The 17,428-nt window shown below is 49.7% G+C and overlaps 1 protein-coding gene across 1 annotated transcript in view; it reads right to left on the bottom strand.

Moving 5' to 3' along the window:
* Window positions 1-5,917: 5,917 nt before the first annotated feature.
* LOC119458498 (uncharacterized) overlaps window positions 5,918-17,428 on the bottom strand; it is a 37,745-nt gene continuing 26,234 nt past the window's right edge. Inside the window, exons 4-5 of the mRNA XM_049671636.1 lie at window positions 14,061-14,259; window positions 5,918-6,163 (exon numbers count right to left, since the gene is read on the bottom strand). Coding sequence (XP_049527593.1) covers window positions 5,998-6,163; window positions 14,061-14,259 — 365 coding nt within the window. The 3' untranslated portion in view covers window positions 5,918-5,997. The remainder of the gene's footprint in view (window positions 6,164-14,060; window positions 14,260-17,428) is intronic.

Raw genomic sequence — 17,428 nt, 5'->3', positions numbered from 1 at the left:
ATGCTTTTATTCTAATCTCATGGCGTAAAATTTACATAATCACCGACGCAAGCACGGCTGATGACCTGCAGCGTTATTTGAACAGGACCATCAGATGCTCTACTCGGGTCACTCTTGTTCATTTTCAAAGCGAATACTGTTGCGTATACCTTGAGAGGTTTTTCTTATCTAATTGGCTGACAAGAGGCGAAGGGGCGCGCCGAAGTGAAGAAAGTTTTTGTGGGGTGAGCTATTAGCGGCGAGAAGTTGGAGTGGCGCCCTCTACGAGTGACGTCACGGCCGGGACGGCGCTCGCTCGGCTGCTGAGCGCGCTCGTTCCCTTCGTGCATGCTTGGAGTACTGGTGGCTCGAGCCATACTTATTGAAGGATGTGCCGGCTTCTTTTTACTGTCATGCCTGAACGGCAGTTTCTTCTTCAAAACCACGAGTCATGAAAATTTGCCGCATGGATATCGCAAGCTCTGTAGCATTGAAGGGGTCTACTGGTTTTGCAATGCGTATATGCCCAGTGTCTGTCCCTAAACCTTGTGCAAAAAGAATGTCTGCAATTTCAACACACGAAGTTGTGTATGATGCTCCTCAAAACACTTAACGTTCCCTTAGTGCTTACCTATGAACGCTATGAGAGACATTGCATTTTACAAGGAAGAAAAAATCTTGGCATTGGTATTTGATGTCAATATTATAAACGCGTGTCAGAAGGAAAGTGCACAGCGAATCTTTTAGCCTTATTCTTATTACTATGGTGAGTTGTTCTAGGCAAATATGGCTACTTTATTAATGCGTAAAAGGAAGAGTTAGGCGCGCATTTTGCATGAAAACGTTTGCTAATGCTTTCATTGCTCTGTGAAACAAGGCACCCAGAAAACGAATTGCACATGGCTGCTAACACGACGGCGCGTATGTATATACTTCGCGAATACCATAACAGCGATCACCTAAAACAACTGTTTCGTGGTTCAGATCGAGAGCCTATCAATTGCACGCGAGAAAATGTTTCATAGTGATCCTCAGTTGCCTCTATCGACATCATGGCACAGCCTTTACGCAACTAAATCTACCGACTGTGATTATGGCGAGGCACGCATTATTCGCGAAACCCATTAGTTCACTACAACTTCGAATTGAAATCAATGAAGCAGTTATTTAAGAGCCTAAATTGCAATGTCTAAGTATACTCGAGGCTATACAGCACAGCTTAGGCTGCGCTGAAGAGGCAAATTCAAACGCCTTCTGCCTCACCATATCTCGATCCTGCGCTGTCTTAACTACACAAACTGAGAACTATTCGCTTTGTGAGTACATAAAAGAGAACCTCACATACCCACCTCGTATAGAGAAGACACCAGAAGCCTCAAATGAATTCACTTGATTTTTGACCTCCACAGGGGAATAATGATATCTTCAATAAGCCCCATACTGCTAATAAATGAGGCTTCGGCTTTTTTCTTGCTGTAGCCACACTGTCCAAAAGGCATATTTCACTATAAAATTAGGGCTGAGCAGCCTGTGTCCGTTCGCCAAACAGATTCGTGATGTCTCTTCCTCAAGAAACAAGCAGCAGTAAATTGCACATGTGAGTTGTACGTGTAGTACGGAACACTGAATAAATATTGATACATTCCTTTGCGTATTCTGTAAATAGCTGTAAGTCTCAATTAGGTTTACTTCGAATTACCGCCACTTAAAATTAACCGGTGAAGAACGGCCTAATTTTGAGAAGCAGTTAAAGAAACAAGTGGTGCTGGTTGAATTTAAACTGCATTGTCAGGTCCTCGTGTTACTGCCGAGCGTTTCTGTGAAGAAATGACAACTTAGATATTTTACCATGAGGTACTCGTCATAAGCAAACACGCTTTAATGGGTTAAAATCAAGGTAAATATAGCAGTCATAGTCACATGCTCGTTGCACCACTGCAGCTATGGTATATATGTGCTATGTTTATGCGTTTATGCTTTTATTAGTTACGCGCTATTTATGCTTTTTTATTAGTCCCTCAATATGCAAAGTCTAGATCCGCGCATGAAAAACACGCAATGGGCTTTTCTGAGCTCCTTCGGCTGGAACTGCAGCGTTGCCCTTGAGAAATAAATTGTCTAGGAAATAAGCTCTTTGAATAAGTTTTCGCAAATGAAGGCGAGGTAAAAATGTATCTGAGATGACCGTCGTAAGTATACAAGCACAGGGAACTACAGCGAACAAGCGGAAGCACTGCAGAAGGCGCCCAGACAGCGCCCGAACTAGGGTGCCTCGATGCCAGCGCCGCCGTTCAGGGTGGTGCCAACCTTTGACCGCCCCCGCGCCGCCGCTTTCTCGCTGCGACGCCATATTGTGTCACAGCGAGCCGTTGCGATTGCTTGGTGCCGGTGCTGAGTTCGAGGCACAGTGCGCGCGGATGCTTCGCGGACGCTTCTACTTGCTAGACAATGTTCAGCCGCATGACTGACAAGCTATCAAGTGCATCGTGTCGACATGTTGTGTTCCCAAGTGTGCCGGATCGACGCGTAAAGGACTGCGTTGTTTTCGCTTCCCCCGGGACCCAGAGCGACGGAAGAGATGGGAAGCCCAAGTAAAGCGCGATCACTGGAAGGCAACGGATAACTCCTGCATTTGCGAGGTAAGTGTCAAGAATGTTTAGACTACCGCACCGTGTTTTTCTTTTCTCTGATCCTCGCTCACGTACCTACGTTCGCTCACGAACTAAGTAAGCACTGCACCGATGCTGTCTCAGTAGCGTATGGTTTGCGAGCGCGCGTCGCATAGGCTTTTTTCGTTTTGATGGGCGCAGTCAGTACCCTTATTTTAAGGACTGACGAAAATGCTTAGCCGCGAAACATTCTTACATTAGCTACGAATCGTCACGTAAGCCACCTATTTTCCTTTTTCACGGGAAGCACACATCGTGTGTGTCTCTTGTTTCTTTTTTTTTTCTTTTTTCGGTACTGGTTATTTGGGACTAAAGAACGCAGTGCTTCGTCTGGGGAGAGCGGCTGTTTTGTACGTGGTAAGCGAAACATTGTGATTTTCTCTGATTTCTCAGGAGATATCTTGCGGACCTCAGGGTGTTACGTTACATAGCTTATTTTTTAGACTTGTACATATTTGTAGCGTGGTGATCGTAAGCCGATGGTCATTCGTGCTCATTCCCGATCGTAGTGGGTACTGTGACGGTCTTTAAATGCCTGTGCACGGTATGCCCAGGTGTAGTAGAGTTAAGGGGCACCATGGGACCAAAATGTTTCGGCGCTTTCTCGCATGGTGTCTGTTGTAGCCTGTGCATTTCTTCGAAACGTGTGAAGCGAGGTAATACAGCATTGCTTCTGCTAAAATTTATTTTTAAGCACTGTAATGGGTTCTCTGTATTTACAAGGCAACTTTTCATATCAATAATCACTTTTGTTGTTTTACCTGTACTTAGAAACACTTTGAAGAGGACCAGTACGAGGGAAATCGACAGGATGGGCGCCGTCTGTTAAAGTCAGCAGCCCTACATCATCATGGACTATATTTTCGAAGTGAAAAACATTGCTAATCTGTATTTGACTGTCTTAGTTTCATTTACGGTTTTTGTAAGTGATATGTATGCAGTGTTGTTTATTTTTGCAATGTAGTTATCAGTGTTCTAATGGTTATTTATGAAATGTTCTGTACTCGCCATCGATGTGTTTGGCTGATGCGACGTAGTCGATGGTAGCTGATGTATGTATTCTGGCTGGATATCTTGATTAATATTACCCGCGGTTGCGTTTTCTTGTTTGCATTCTTGTTTTCGATTTATATTGTGTGTAATAAGGTTGATGTACTCACTTGAACCCCCCCCCCCCCCATGTAATGAATAAATAAAAAAAACTCTCTCTATCCCGATTTGTGTGTCGAGCCTACCTTGCGAATTTTTTTTTATCTCGTCTTTCAACATAACCTTCAGGGCGCCACACAGTACATATAATTTTTCATGTACATATCTCTTTCATGATTGATTGTACTAGACATTATAAGTAAATGTATTTTGTGCATCGTTTGATTTCTTGTGTGTACTACGCAAGATTGACACAGACAAGTTACGTTACATTTTTCTCTACAGCACTAACTAAACCTTATTTTCACATCGCAGTTATTTTTACACCAGCTTAATCCTGTCAGCACACAATTTTGTGGGCAAAAAAAGCAAAAATTGTGCGTAGATATCGTCAAATAATTGCAACGAACGCGAAGAGCACGCGCAACGCAAGGGAAACTAACCGCCGTGCGCGAGTGGCTGGCTACGGTAAAGGAGGCGTGACGTGTACACCAAAATACAACAGCGAAAAAGAAAAACTTCCACACACAGGGGGTCGCAAACCTTATATACCAAGCATCGAAGCGCAAAAAAATAGTGCGTATTTTAAACATACACACGGCATATTAAATGTGATTGAATTAGGCAACTTGGGGCATGTTCCCGGCGCCATACATTTACGTCTGCGACCTTCGACGAGTTAACGGCTATTGGTTATAAAGATATGCAGATGGGACACCGATAAAAAAATCCTCATCAAGGCAAAGCACTTGGAAGCGCGCCGCGAGTAACACTTTATGAACGCAAGCGTAGCTGAGTCTCAGCTCGTGTGACACAATATGGCGGCGCCAGCGGGGTTGTCTCCACCCTGGACGGCGGCGCTGGGCATCGAGGCACCCTAGCCCGAACGGCAGCAGACGACAGGCGCGAGTCCTTGCCCTGACGTCACGCGAGCGGCGCTCGCAGCGCCCCTGTAGGTCGTTCTTGGGGCTAATAACGCACTGAAAGTAAATAACCGGGTGAGGAGAATAGTGCTGGTGTCACCGATTGGTCCACTTCCTCTTGCTTAGTTTGCGATTGCTGGTCGATAATCGCGACGGCGTGCAACGGGGAGTTAAACATGCCGCCAATACTATGCCATAAGGATCAAGTTTAGCCAAATTCATGTTCTACCCATAATCGACTGCGGTTTCCGTTGACACTGGGGCTAGGGTTTCCTCTCCAGAATTACATAATTTTGTAGCGCAAGAATACCGGGAAGGAAAGCTTAGCAGCGACAGAAAAAAAAAAAAAAAAAACCGGCGTTGCACTCACAACTAGTAAGTTTTCTAGGATGCTGTGTGGTTCGTGTATTTAAGTGTGGGTGGGATGCAGACGCTCTCGTCCACCGTACTGTGAGTGGAGTTAAAAAAAAAAGAAAAACCCCAGATCGTTGAAATTCGTCCCGGAAAAATACGCTATGGTGTCGCCTATAGTCTATAGGTGAAGTTGTGGCGGTGAGTCCCACGACATAGCGAAAGGAAATCGGCGAAAATAAGCAAGGCATCCTTAGAAAGACGTGGAAAAAGAATGTGGAAGAAACCATCGTAGACGGTTGTCAAAGTCGGCGATAGCTTTCTTGTGTGACCCTACTATATGAGAGCTATCCCGTGATTCGCGGCGTAACTTAGGCGCACAATTTGACTGGACAGGGCTTTCCTGGTATAAATCGGCGACAATAATAAAGAAATTTTGATACGGTAGGCGTGTCTTAATCGCACGTTATCTCGGTAACGTCACGCTGCCCGTGGCTGCTGTCGCCTGCGCCAACCAATCAGGCGCCCCTCTATCTCCTCTCCCGCACCTGCGCTTCCTTTAACTTTCGTCTACTCTCCTCCTCCTTACCTGTTATCCTCTCCAGTTTACTGCGCGAGAACGCCGTTCGTCCAACCATCCGGAGTGGGGGCATTAGAAAAAGGAAAGGCACGGGAAAGCTTATTGACTTGCGTGGAAAACTTTACTCACACAATTTATGTTTTTTTCCGTGTCAGCTGTACAACTAAGCGAACGGTGCTTTACTGTAGCAGCTGGCACTCTGTTTCTGCACGTGACGAGACAGTCAACTACTGTCTTTCCCGGACGAGCACGTGGCAGCTCGGCAGTCGGTGCCAAAAGGCCGCAGGATTGGGCGCATCTCCTCTCCAGGGTTGACGTCGTAAGGCAAGGCGACAACGGTGTCGCGTTATGCTAGCGACCGGTTGATGGTGGACAGCAGGACTCTCCAAGCAGCCGCGTTGAAAGGACAGCGGCCGCCGTGGTTGAAGGCGTCGCAGTCGCCGCCTGCCTCCCCCACTTGGCGCGCGCTCCGTAGGCTGCGGCTCAGCAACACCTCGTCCATGAACGTCAAGCTGCGTGCAGATATCCAGTGAAGACAATCAGAAACTTCCCTGTCCAATGCCCTCGTTGTACTAATACTTTGAGTGACGGTGACTGATAGTTGCTGCCTATCACACATGAATCACCACTATTCAGAGAACTAAATTCAGTTCCTGTTTTCAACATTTACGAACCAAAAGAGCTTTTTTTTTTTTCAAAATGGAACTGAAAAAAAAATCAATACAGTTCACTTCAGTATAACTACGTCTGAAACGTTGCTAAATACACGTGACAGTCAGGTTCGCGAGATCTCGGACGTGCTACGTTGTCGACCCAACATTGTTAATTTTACTTTTATGATTTGTTGGTCGTGTTTTGCGAGGGTTCATGCAATAATTTATTTTGGTCACATAACGTGCAGATTTTAGAGCGCAGCTGTTTAGACGCCCGTTCCTGCTGCGAGCGTCGGCGTCCTCGGCGTAACCGAGCGAATGAGCACAGCGGAGGATGAAAGAGGGCGATAGCGAAGAGAGCGCGAGGTGGAAAGCAGAGGAGGAGCCAATGGCGACAGCGTGAGTAGAAAAGCGTAGTGCCACGCAAGACAGGCTCTGTGGCGACGATGGCTACGAGATGGCGCCAGAGTGGCGCGCGTCGTCTGTTCACCGATGACATCAACGATATGGCATGCAGCGAGCGCGTCACTGATACCATATATGGAAACAAAGCGCTGCATGTGCGGAGGTCTGTCTGCGTCGGCTGCTGTGAAACGCGCCCACGCGCCACCTAGGCGCTGCCTCTCGCGATCTCCCGATTAGCGAGGCAGTCGAGCCACGCTTCGCTCCGTTTGCAACAGGCCGCACGAGACGGATTGTCCGCGCCAGCCAATTATCGCGAAATGAAAACAGGTATAGAGTTGCACTCAAATTTGGCGTTACAGAGTACCGTAATCGTCGGTGAATTTTTTAAAAATTGTTCTTCAAGTAAGAATCACAGCGTGGTATTGTACACACATGGTTTTTACACAGCTGTATTGCTAGCTGCCAAATGTGATGGTCAGTGGATACTCTTAAGATCATTTACGAGGTTTTTGTCCATTGACCACAGAATTATTTATTGTACATTTTCGTATTGAAATAAAAACTGAATGGAAAAAGCTCAAATTGGATTAGTTTACACTAGTCACAATCACTGTGACTAGCTTTCGCTAGTCCGGTTCCTGCGCTCATACTGATGCTCTGAGTAGCAAGACATTTTCAACAGAAAGTAGGCAATGCGCAAGCTGAGAGCTCGTGCTTAAAAAGCAATATACAACAAATGACTAAGCGCTGCTGGTAGTAGCCGCAACAGGACTTGCGTTCGTCACGAGGGGTGCTTTAGGAATTGAGAGGCGTTCTGTTAGACTCGGTTGCGACAGGCTCATGTTGGGTGTTTATTTGAGCGCTTTGTCAGTCTGCTTCTACTATATTCCCTCGCTCTCCGTTTGGCGCGACCAAGACGTTTGCAGTATTACAGCGAAACGTCGCACTATTAAAATGAAAGAAAAAGAAACTACCGATCCCTCCTAGGAATCTATGTTAGGACTGATAAGTAGTTGCAGGTTGCTGGCTATCCAGCGTCTTTTGGAATATTGCAAAGCGTTACCAGATGGACCAGCACGTTTTTGAAAATTATCTGTGCAACGCTAGCGAGCGTGTGACAGCAGAAGCGAGCTTTCCGTGAAGCCATCCCCTCCGCTTGTTCTCTCGCACTATTGGCTCAACACGTGACCTCTGAGACATAGCGTACTGGCCGGGAATGTCTGTTTCCGGTAGAATTTATTCGATGCCCATTTGTTCGGCTGCCCTGCCGTCCTGCAGAGCGGGGGCAGAAAAACCGACTGCGCGCTCTGACTTGACGATCACCTGTTGGGCCGGTATATATGTTTGGCTTCACTTGTGTTGCGCTATGCTCTCTCGTCCATGGCTTTAGGTCTGCAAACGTAGTGACTTTCATGGAACACCTGGGTTACTGGAGACGTGAATTGCAGCAACAACGCAGGCAACGACTACTCGGGTCTTTGTGTCCAACCACAACGCGTTAGGCATGTTTTCGTCTTACATAGATGAATTTGTCGAAGAAGTGGCAGTTTTGCCCATAGGCGAATCAGTGAAAACGATGGAAACGTTTAGCGTTGAGCTCGAGCTTCTCGTACGGCTTTCTTACAATACGCGGAAGCGACTTGGTACTACGCAGCACGCGAGTCAACTCCTGCTGCGGAAGAGCGCTCTGGCGGATGTGTGAATGCCGGCAGCAGCAGCGTTGCCGGCGTAGTACCTTGATGGTGCACCAGACGAGACCAACGGAACACCGTCGGCGTTAGTCAGTGCTCAATGAAAAGATCAGACAGATTTAGCTTGACATTTATTGTCTGCTCCGCTCAGGGGCCGTATTCTGAAACGCTCCACTTCGGCGAATTTTTTTTCGCTTTCAGGCGTGCGATGATTGGCTGTTTTAGCAAAATTGGATGAGCTGATTGGATGGGTGAGCCCGATGCCATTCAATTTTGATCGACCAGCCAATCAGCGCGCACCTGAAATCGAAAAAAATTTCGCCGAAGTGGAACGTTTCAGAATACGGCCGCAGGCCAGTGTATGCACCGCTCAACAGAAACAGTAATATCTGTATGCGCACAACCCTAATGCCAGCAGCGGAAGACAGAACGTTGCCCTGGCAACGGCAGAGACGGCAAAGGCACTGGGCGTCGCCGCTTTTGCAGCCACACGCACTGCGCGTCTTTGGAGACCTCCTAAACTTCCAGGGTCCAGGCCACCGCAATTGCGTCGGTACCGCAACAGCACAACGACGGCGGCACCGACGGAGCAAACGTGCCTCGAGTGTCTGTATAATTGCTATCGCAATACAAATAAAACAACGTCTAGATGCTAAGCGATTAACATGCAGACGTCTATATCTTCAGCAATTGGGTATTTCGCGAAGGGCGATACGTTTACGGAGAAGCTACAACTTTGTAATGTCTCTGTAAGTAATGCTTGACACAATGTCAGGAAGTGCGGAATCGCTGTGTTTTTTATGTGCGTATGTGAAGCTATATAGTGTCCGTGCGTGAAGTAGAGCACTGCACGGGCTCGGGCTTACCCGAAAGTCCGGGCCGGGCCGGGTGGGGCAGTTTTTGCACGGACTCGGGCCGGGTTCGGGCATGGCATGCGCTTTTTGACCCGGGCCCGGGCCGGGCTCGGGTATTTTGACGCGGGCCCGGGCCGGGCTCGGACTTTCTGGTGGTGTGCAGCGAGTTATCCTCGCGCGTCTCGACTCTGAAAAACCTGTTGCCCCGGCGCAGCTGGAAGCTAGCAGTGCTACTCTTGTGTACTTCCCTTTTCTTCTTCCGTCGTATTTTGCGCTGTTTGAACAGAATTTAAAAGTCCAGGAAGACCGAAGTCGCCTCAAACCAAAGGATGCCATTGTGTTCCTTACCTAAGTCAATGTAATTAATGCTTTCAGCGCGGTGCAAGCGCGTTGGCGACTTGCTGATTCTTCAAAGGCGAATTGGTAAAGCGATGATTGGTAAGACCAGTTAATTGGTCACGAGGCTGAAATATGGCACTGCGCCCATCCATGATTGCACGCATGTTCTCAACCGGCCGCCTAGCAGCAGCGCATTACGCTGTACCATGGAGGAACGAGAAGCTTTCCTTCTCCATTTACTCCTTCCATGCGCTGCGCTCACGACCGGTTGTGGCTGCGCTTCGGGCCAGATGATTGTGTGCACAAGCTCACTCGCGGTGATGACTTATCGCGCTAGCAGATTGTGCACGCCAAGATAGAAACCACTCACTAAGGTCGTAATAATCCAAGGTTCAGGCATGAGTGAGACAATGTATAATGAGATGAGCGGACATATTATATTGCGATAGCAATTATATGGACACTCCAAGAGAACTTCTGCCGCGGTCGTGGACGTCGTTGTGAGGTTCCGTATAAAGTCCAAACACGATAAAATCGTCGCAGCGTGCCGGCGATACGCTGCGTGTGCGAGGGTCAGCCGACACTTGCTGCTCAATCTCGCGCGCGCGAGTGAAAAGGCGGGGCGGAAGCGCGCTGCTTCTAACGCGCGTCAGGCATTGGGGGGTCGTCTTGCTCCGGCGGCGGCCTCGTGGGTGTTGTATCTGGAAAGCGATCTGCGACGTGGAAAAAGGGCGCGCGCGCGCCTCCTCTTCAAAGCGATTTGCCACGTGAACTATGTTCAACTAGAGCCGGTAACTTCGTATGAGCCGTGTTTTCGACGTTTAGTTCGCTTTGAAGCGAAAGGCGGCACGATGGTCAATTCGCTCGCGGCTATAGCTGCGCCTCCTTACTCCAGCGTTCTGACAGCGAGTTTCCGCGGTCATCGAGTCAGATGCGTTCATGTTTACCTGTTCACGCGTGACACCGTGCTTGTCTATTTAGTTAGTAGGCGAATGTGTACAAGTTTATACGGCCCATTAAACTACTATCCTTGCTTCGTATAGCTCTCTACTAATTTTCTATCGCAATCGAAGCTTCGCCTTTCGGGCGAAACTGCGACATTTTCTTTAATACACCAGGGAATATGTATGGGCTGCAGCGCTGATGGCAGACATATTCAAATCATGACTGGCAAATTTTGCCATGACTTCCACTGAGTGAAGACGTTTAATACCCTGTGATTTGCTACAGCTTCGCTGGTCATCCGCCTTCAGAGGGTGGAATGGCTCCTCATTTTCTTCCTGCTTCCCTCTTAAACGTACACGTATAGGCTCTTTATATAAACAGGCAGAGCGAAAGAGGGACTAGCCAAGTTAGCACAGAGGAACAGATACGCACGCCCGCATACATGGAGAAAAAGCGAAGATGCAATGATAGATACCGCTTTGTTCTCACTTTTGTGTTTCGGCGTTAAGTGGTTGACTAAGTATACGGACAGTCAATCTCTCCCTCTATTTCCCGCTTTCTTGGCTCAATCCGACCGAAGGGGAGCTTAGCGAGCATGGGCGGCAAGCATGAACACATCTAATGTCAATGACAGAGAGATATGAACAGAGAGAGTTTGGGTCTGACGTCAATGTTTATGTCACCATGAATAAATTGAAATGAAAACTTTAGTAGTGCTAGTTTTGCTCTACCTTGCAGTGTTAATAAACCAGCTCTCTTTAATAATTTAGTCAATGAATCCGTTAATTTGTATTTATTAAAACATAACCTTATTGCCTTCCTCTGCGCCCCTTCCATTCTTGCAATGAGTTCTTTTGTGTAAGGAAACCAAACATTATTGGCGTGCTCCAGCACTGCTCGAACAAGCATTTTGTAGGCCAGCAAATTTTATCGGGGGCGCAAGACGAAGGTGTCTTCTTAGAAAGATGAGTCGCTTTAGTGCCTCAGCATGTAGATTGATTTCCACTTGAGGTTATTTTGTTAACATGGCTTTCCCATCGGAGAGCGTATGTTAAAGTGACACCTAAATATTTACGCTGAAATGCACAAGTGAGATGTGTGTCGTTAATAATGTAAGTAAACTCAGACATCTGTTTCTTTCTTGCTGCTAGCGTTACAGATTTTTCGGCATTTAGAGTCATCTGCCAATCCTGACACCAAGAAGAGTCAGAATTTCGTATAGGGCAATTATCACTGATTAATTTCGCGGTACGCAATACAATAGTCAGCGAATAGACGGATGTTACCATGTAATCCGGAAGGCAAATCTTTTATGTATATTAAAAATAAACCTGGGTCCAAAACACTGCCTTGGCGCACTCCCGATGCAACAGGTGCTAAATTGAAAGCTTCGTTATGAATAGACACGAATGTTGAGCGGTATAGATGGCACAGTGACTCATGAGTGCACTCACTCACACTCACACTCATTTCAAAGGGGTGAGTGCGAGTGAGTGCCAGTGAGTGTGAGTGGAGGTGAGTGTGAGTGAGTGCCAGTGAATGTTAGTGTGAGTGTGAGTGCGAGCGAGTACCAGTGAGTGTGAGTGCAGGTGAGTGCGAGTGAGTGTGAGTGCAGGTGAGTGCGAGTGAGTGCCAGTGAGTGTGAGTGCAGGTGAGTGCGAATGAGTGCCAGTGAGTGTGAGCGCAGGTGAGTGCGAGTGCGAGTGAGTGCCAGTGAGTGTGAGTGCAGGTGAGTGTGAGTGCGAGTGAGTACTTAGTGATTGTGAGTGCAGGTGAGTGCGAGTGCGAGTGAGTGCCTGTGAGTGTGAGTGCAGGAGAGTGCGAGTGCAAGTGAGTACTTAGTGATTGTGAGTGCAGGTGAGTGCGAGTGCGAGTGAGTGCCTGTGAGTGTGAGTGCAGGTGAGTGTGAGTGCGAGTGAGTACTTAGTGATTGTGAGTGCAGGTGAGTGCGAGTGCGAGTGAGTGCCTGTGAGTGTGAGTGCAGGTGAGTGTGAGTGCGAGTGAGTACTTAGTGATTGTGAGTGCAGGTGAGTGCGAGTGCGAGTGAGTGCCAGTGAGTGTGAGTGCAGGTGAGTGCGAATGAGTGCCAGTGAGTGTGAGCGCAGGTGAGTGCGAGTGCGAGTGCGAGTGAGTGCCAGTGAGTGTGAGTGCAGGTGAGTGTGAGTGCGAGTGAGTACTTAGTGATTGTGAGTGCAGGTGAGTGCGAGTGCGAGTGAGTGCCTATGAGTGTGAGTGCAGGAGAGTGCGAGTGCGAGTGAGTGCCAGTGAGTGTGAGTGCAGGTGAGTGCGAATGAGTGCCAGTGAGTGTGAGCGCAGGTGAGTGCGAGTGCGAGTGAGTGCCAGTGAGTGTGAGTGCAGGTGAGTGTGAGTGCGAGTGAGTACTTAGTGATTGTGAGTGCAGGTGAGTGCGAGTGCGAGTGAGTGCCTGTGAGTGTGAGTGCAGGAGAGTGCGAGTGCGAGTGAGTGCCAGTGAGTGTGAGTGCAGGTGAGTGCGAATGAGTGCCAGTGAGTGTGAGCGCAGGTGAGTGCGAGTGCGAGTGAGTGCCAGTGAGTGTGAGTGCAGGTGAGTGTGAGTGCGAGTGAGTACTTAGTGATTGTGAGTGCAGGTGAGTGCGAGTGCGAGTGAGTGCCAGTGAGTGTGAGTGTAGGAGAGTGCGAGTGCGAGTGAGTGCCAGTGAGTGTGAGTGCAGGTGAGTGCGAGTGCGAGTGAGTGCCTGTGAGTGTGAGTGCAGGTGAGTGTGAGTGCGAGTGAGTACTTAATGATTGTGAGTGCAGGTGAGTGCGAGTGCGAGTGAGTGCCTATGAGTGTGAGTGCAGGAGAGTGCGAGTGCGAGTGTCAGTGAGTGTGAGTGGAGATGAGTGCGAGTGCGAGTGAGTGTCTGTGAGTGTGAGTGTGAACGTGAGTGAGTGCGGGGCCTGGAAAAAATTATGGTGAGTGAGTGTGAGTGAGTGTTCTCCCACACTGCCGACCTATGGCTTCGGCTATAGTGTACTAGAATACGGTTGAGTGGGACGAGCGGCTGGCGCGGCGCATGCTTTGCAGCGAGGCGCCCGACGTGGAAAAATACTGTGGCGGCGCTGCGATATAAGTGGATTGGGCCGCATCAAGATCGCGCCGTTGGAAACTGCTGGCGATACTATTCGTCAGGGTCATTCGTACTACTTCGCGCTCTGGTATTTGCGTTCAGACCGCTCAAATGTTCATAATTGCATATGACATGTATTTATGGCTTAAGAATAAATTCCTTTCATTTTATATTTAATTTTTTTTAATGCCGCTTGGTGATCTTTTTCGATCTCGGGCCGGGCTCGGGCCTAAGGTAAAGGGGTGGCGGGCCGGGCCGGGCGGGTAACGTAGATTATTTCCGGGCCCGGGCCGTGCTCGGGTCTCGCCATAAATCTTTTGATCGGCCTCGGGCGGGCAGCCCAACGTAAAAACGGGCCCGGGCCGGGCCCGGGATGAAAAAATCGGCCCGTGCAGTGCTCTAGCGTGAAGACACTGTGTGGTGACGGCAAAATTACCTGAGCATGGAGTCGAGAACCTCGACAGGGCCGGCTTGGCGGCGCTGCTTGCTCTGCACCCCGTCGCCGCGATCGGCGCCGAGGCGCCCCACGGAGCACATGGCTACCTTGAGGCAGGCGTCGGGGTCCACGTTGTAGCGCTTCAGCACGGCGTCGAAGCGCGCCGAGACGCTGTCCTCGCTGCGGTTGCCATACCAGCCTGCAGTGATAGGAACCAGCAATCACACACACACAACACACACACACACACACACACACACACACACACACACACACACACACACACACACACACACACACACACTGCAGTCCCGTGGGAGCACATTTAGCTGCGCATGCACATAGTGAACCCGTTGCGGCTTTATAGATACCGATATGTGGTCGACTTGTATATGAACACTTTCTCATCACCATCGCCATCATGTTTGAGAGCGAAAGCTCTACTACGCAATGTCTCGCAAGGTAATTCATCACGTCGCCATGACCTTGAGCCGCCGGAGCGCGAGCCGCCTGAGCGCAAGTGTGGTAGGTGTGATCCGCCATGTGATCCGCTGCGGAGAGGCGTCGAAGCTGCGTTCGCTCGGAGCCTCCCCGCTGCAATGCCACGTGACTAGGCGAGGGTTTACCGGCTGCTTCGCCGGCGCTTGGTCGCTCAGTCTCGCCATGGATGGCACGCCGGCTGGGCCGTCTGTGCGTGCGCTTCAGCGCAAGCGACAGGCTGAATCCAATCATCCAGTAGATTCCAATCATCCAGCGAGCAAAGCAGAACACGGACAAGCGCGCACAAACAAGGACAGGGAGTGGTGTAGCAACACAAGCGCTAACTTCCAACTGATCGTTTATTCACAAAATTGTATAATATTGTTACGGGGAGACATTTTCGATTAACCTGTGAAGCCGACAAGCGATCGCGGGCAACCTGACGGGCGATGTCAGCACGGGCAAGAGCATCGCGAGCATAGGCAAAGGATGTGTCTGCGTGAGGATGAACTATGGTGCCCATAGGCAATGGTGGGTCGTAGCCAAATAGTAGATAAAAAGGTGAGTAGCCAGCTGTGTCGTGACGAGAAGAGTTGTAGGCGAAGGTCACAAAAGGCAAGTTAATGTCCCAGTCTCGGTGGTCCTCAGACACGTACATACCAAGCATATCTGTGAGAGTACGGTTGAGGCGTTCAGTAAGGCCGTTTGTCTGGATGGTACGCAGTGGTGAACTTGTGATTAGTCGAGCAAGAACGAAGAATGTCATCGACTACTTTAGACAGGAAGCAGCGGCCGCAGTCCATGATTAACTGACGAGGTGCACCGTGGCGAAGGATGACGTTGTGAAGAAGGAAATCGGCTACATCAGTAGCACAGCTGGTGGGAAGTGCTCATGTAACAGCGTACCGCGTTGCGTAGTCAGTAGCGACTGCAACCCATCTATTGCCAGTGGTTGTCATGGGAAAAGGCCCTAGAAGATCGAGTCCCACCCGGAAAAATGGTTAATCAGGGATATCGAGGGACTGAAGGCTGCCAGCAGGCAGTAGGGCAGGAGTCTTGCGTCGCTGGCAGAGGTCACAAGCCGCAACGTACTGTCGCACAGAACGGTAGAGACCAGGCCAAAAGAAGCGCCTACGAATGCGATCATACGTGTGTGACACGCCTAGGTGTCCGGCCGTGGGTGCATCGTGAAGCTGGCGCAAAACAGTAAAGCGAAGATGCGCGGGAACAACAAGCAAGAGCTCCGCGCCGTCAGGCTGGGCGTTGTAGCGGTGTAAGGTGTCGTTGTGGAGCACAAACATCCGTAGGGAAGGGTCAGGGTGTGGTGAGTTGAGACCGTCTATAATAGGCCGCAAAGAGAGTCGCGGCACTGTTCGTCAGCTATGTGGACGAAGTCTGTAATGGCCAGAACGGAGGTGTCAGGTTCATCTTCCAGTGTATCAGGGGGATCGACCGGGTATCGTGACAAGCAGTCGGCGTCTTGGTGAAGCCATCCAGATTTGTAGAACACAGAAAATGCAAGCGGAGTGCCCAACGGCCAAGGCGACCAGTGGGGTCCTTGAGTGAGGAAAGCCAGCAAAGCGCATGGTGGTCTGTAATAACTGAATAGTGCCTGCCATACAGGTACGGGCGGAATTTTGCGATGGCCCAGACGAGAGCTAAGCACTCGCGTTCTGTGATCGAGTAATTTTGCTCCGACGGCGACAGTAGGCGGCTCGCATAGGCGACCACGCGGTGGAGGCCATGCTGCTGTTGTGCAAGGACGGCGCCTATACCGTGACCACTGGCGTCGGTACGAACGTCCGTGCTGGCTGACGGGTCGAAATGTGCTAGAACAGGTGGGTTCGTTAGTATGGCAACGAGCGATGAAAAGGCGTCCGCTTGGTCACGACCCCAAGTGAAAACGACATCTTTCTTGAGTAGGCCAGTTAGAGGGCGGGCCACTTCCACGAAGTTCTGGACAAAACGACGGAAGTACGAGCACAGGCCAAGAAAACAGCGGACGTCCTTGGCCGACCGTGGAGTAGGGAACTGACTAACCGCGCAGACTTTGTCAGGGTCTGGCTGCACGCCTGCAGCGTCAACAAGGTGGCCGAGTACGCAGATTTGACGGTGCCCAAAGCGACATTTCGACGAGTTAAGCTGAAGACGAGCACGGCGAAAAACATCAAGGATGGTGGACAGGCGAGTGAGATGGTATTCAAACGTAGTCGAAAAAACGATAACATCGTCCAGGTAGCAAAGGCATATGGACCACTTGATGCCTCGAAGAAGAGAGTCCATCATGCGCTCGAAAGTAGAAGGGGCGTTACATAGGCCAAAAGGCATCACTTTAAATTGATAGAGGCCATCAGGAATCACGAATGCGGTCTTCTCGCGGTCTTGGTCGTCCACAGGGATTTGCCAGTATCCTGAGCGCAGATCGATGGAAGAGAAATATCTGGCGCCGTGCAAGCAGTCCAGTGCGTCACCAATACGCGGGAGAGGATACACATCCTTCTTGGTAATCTGGTTGAGGTGGCGGTAGTATACACAGAATCTCCAGCTATTGTCCCTCTTTTTCACAAGTACGACGGGAGAGGCCCAAGGACTGCATGAGGGTTCAATTATGCCTTCGCCCAGCATTTTCTCCACTTCCTGTTGGATGACAGCACGCTCCGGAGCTGACACACGGTAAGGCCGTCGGTGAATAGGACTCGCATCGCCGGTATGAATGCGATGGCTGACGACGGAAGTCTGGCCCAAAGGACGGTCGCCAAAGTCAAAGATATCCTGGTAGGAAACCAGCACGCGGCGAAGGGCAGCGGACTGTGCTGGAGCGAGGTCTCCTGATATCATGCGGGCGAAGTGGTCGCAGGACGAACCTGACTGCGATGACGATGGTGAAA

Source organism: Dermacentor silvarum, chromosome 7 (genome assembly GCF_013339745.2).
Source record: "Dermacentor silvarum isolate Dsil-2018 chromosome 7, BIME_Dsil_1.4, whole genome shotgun sequence".
Lineage (NCBI taxonomy): Eukaryota > Metazoa > Arthropoda > Arachnida > Ixodida > Ixodidae > Dermacentor > Dermacentor silvarum.
The sequence above is the reverse complement of the archived record's forward strand: the minus strand, read 5'-3'. Positions and strand labels throughout refer to the sequence as shown.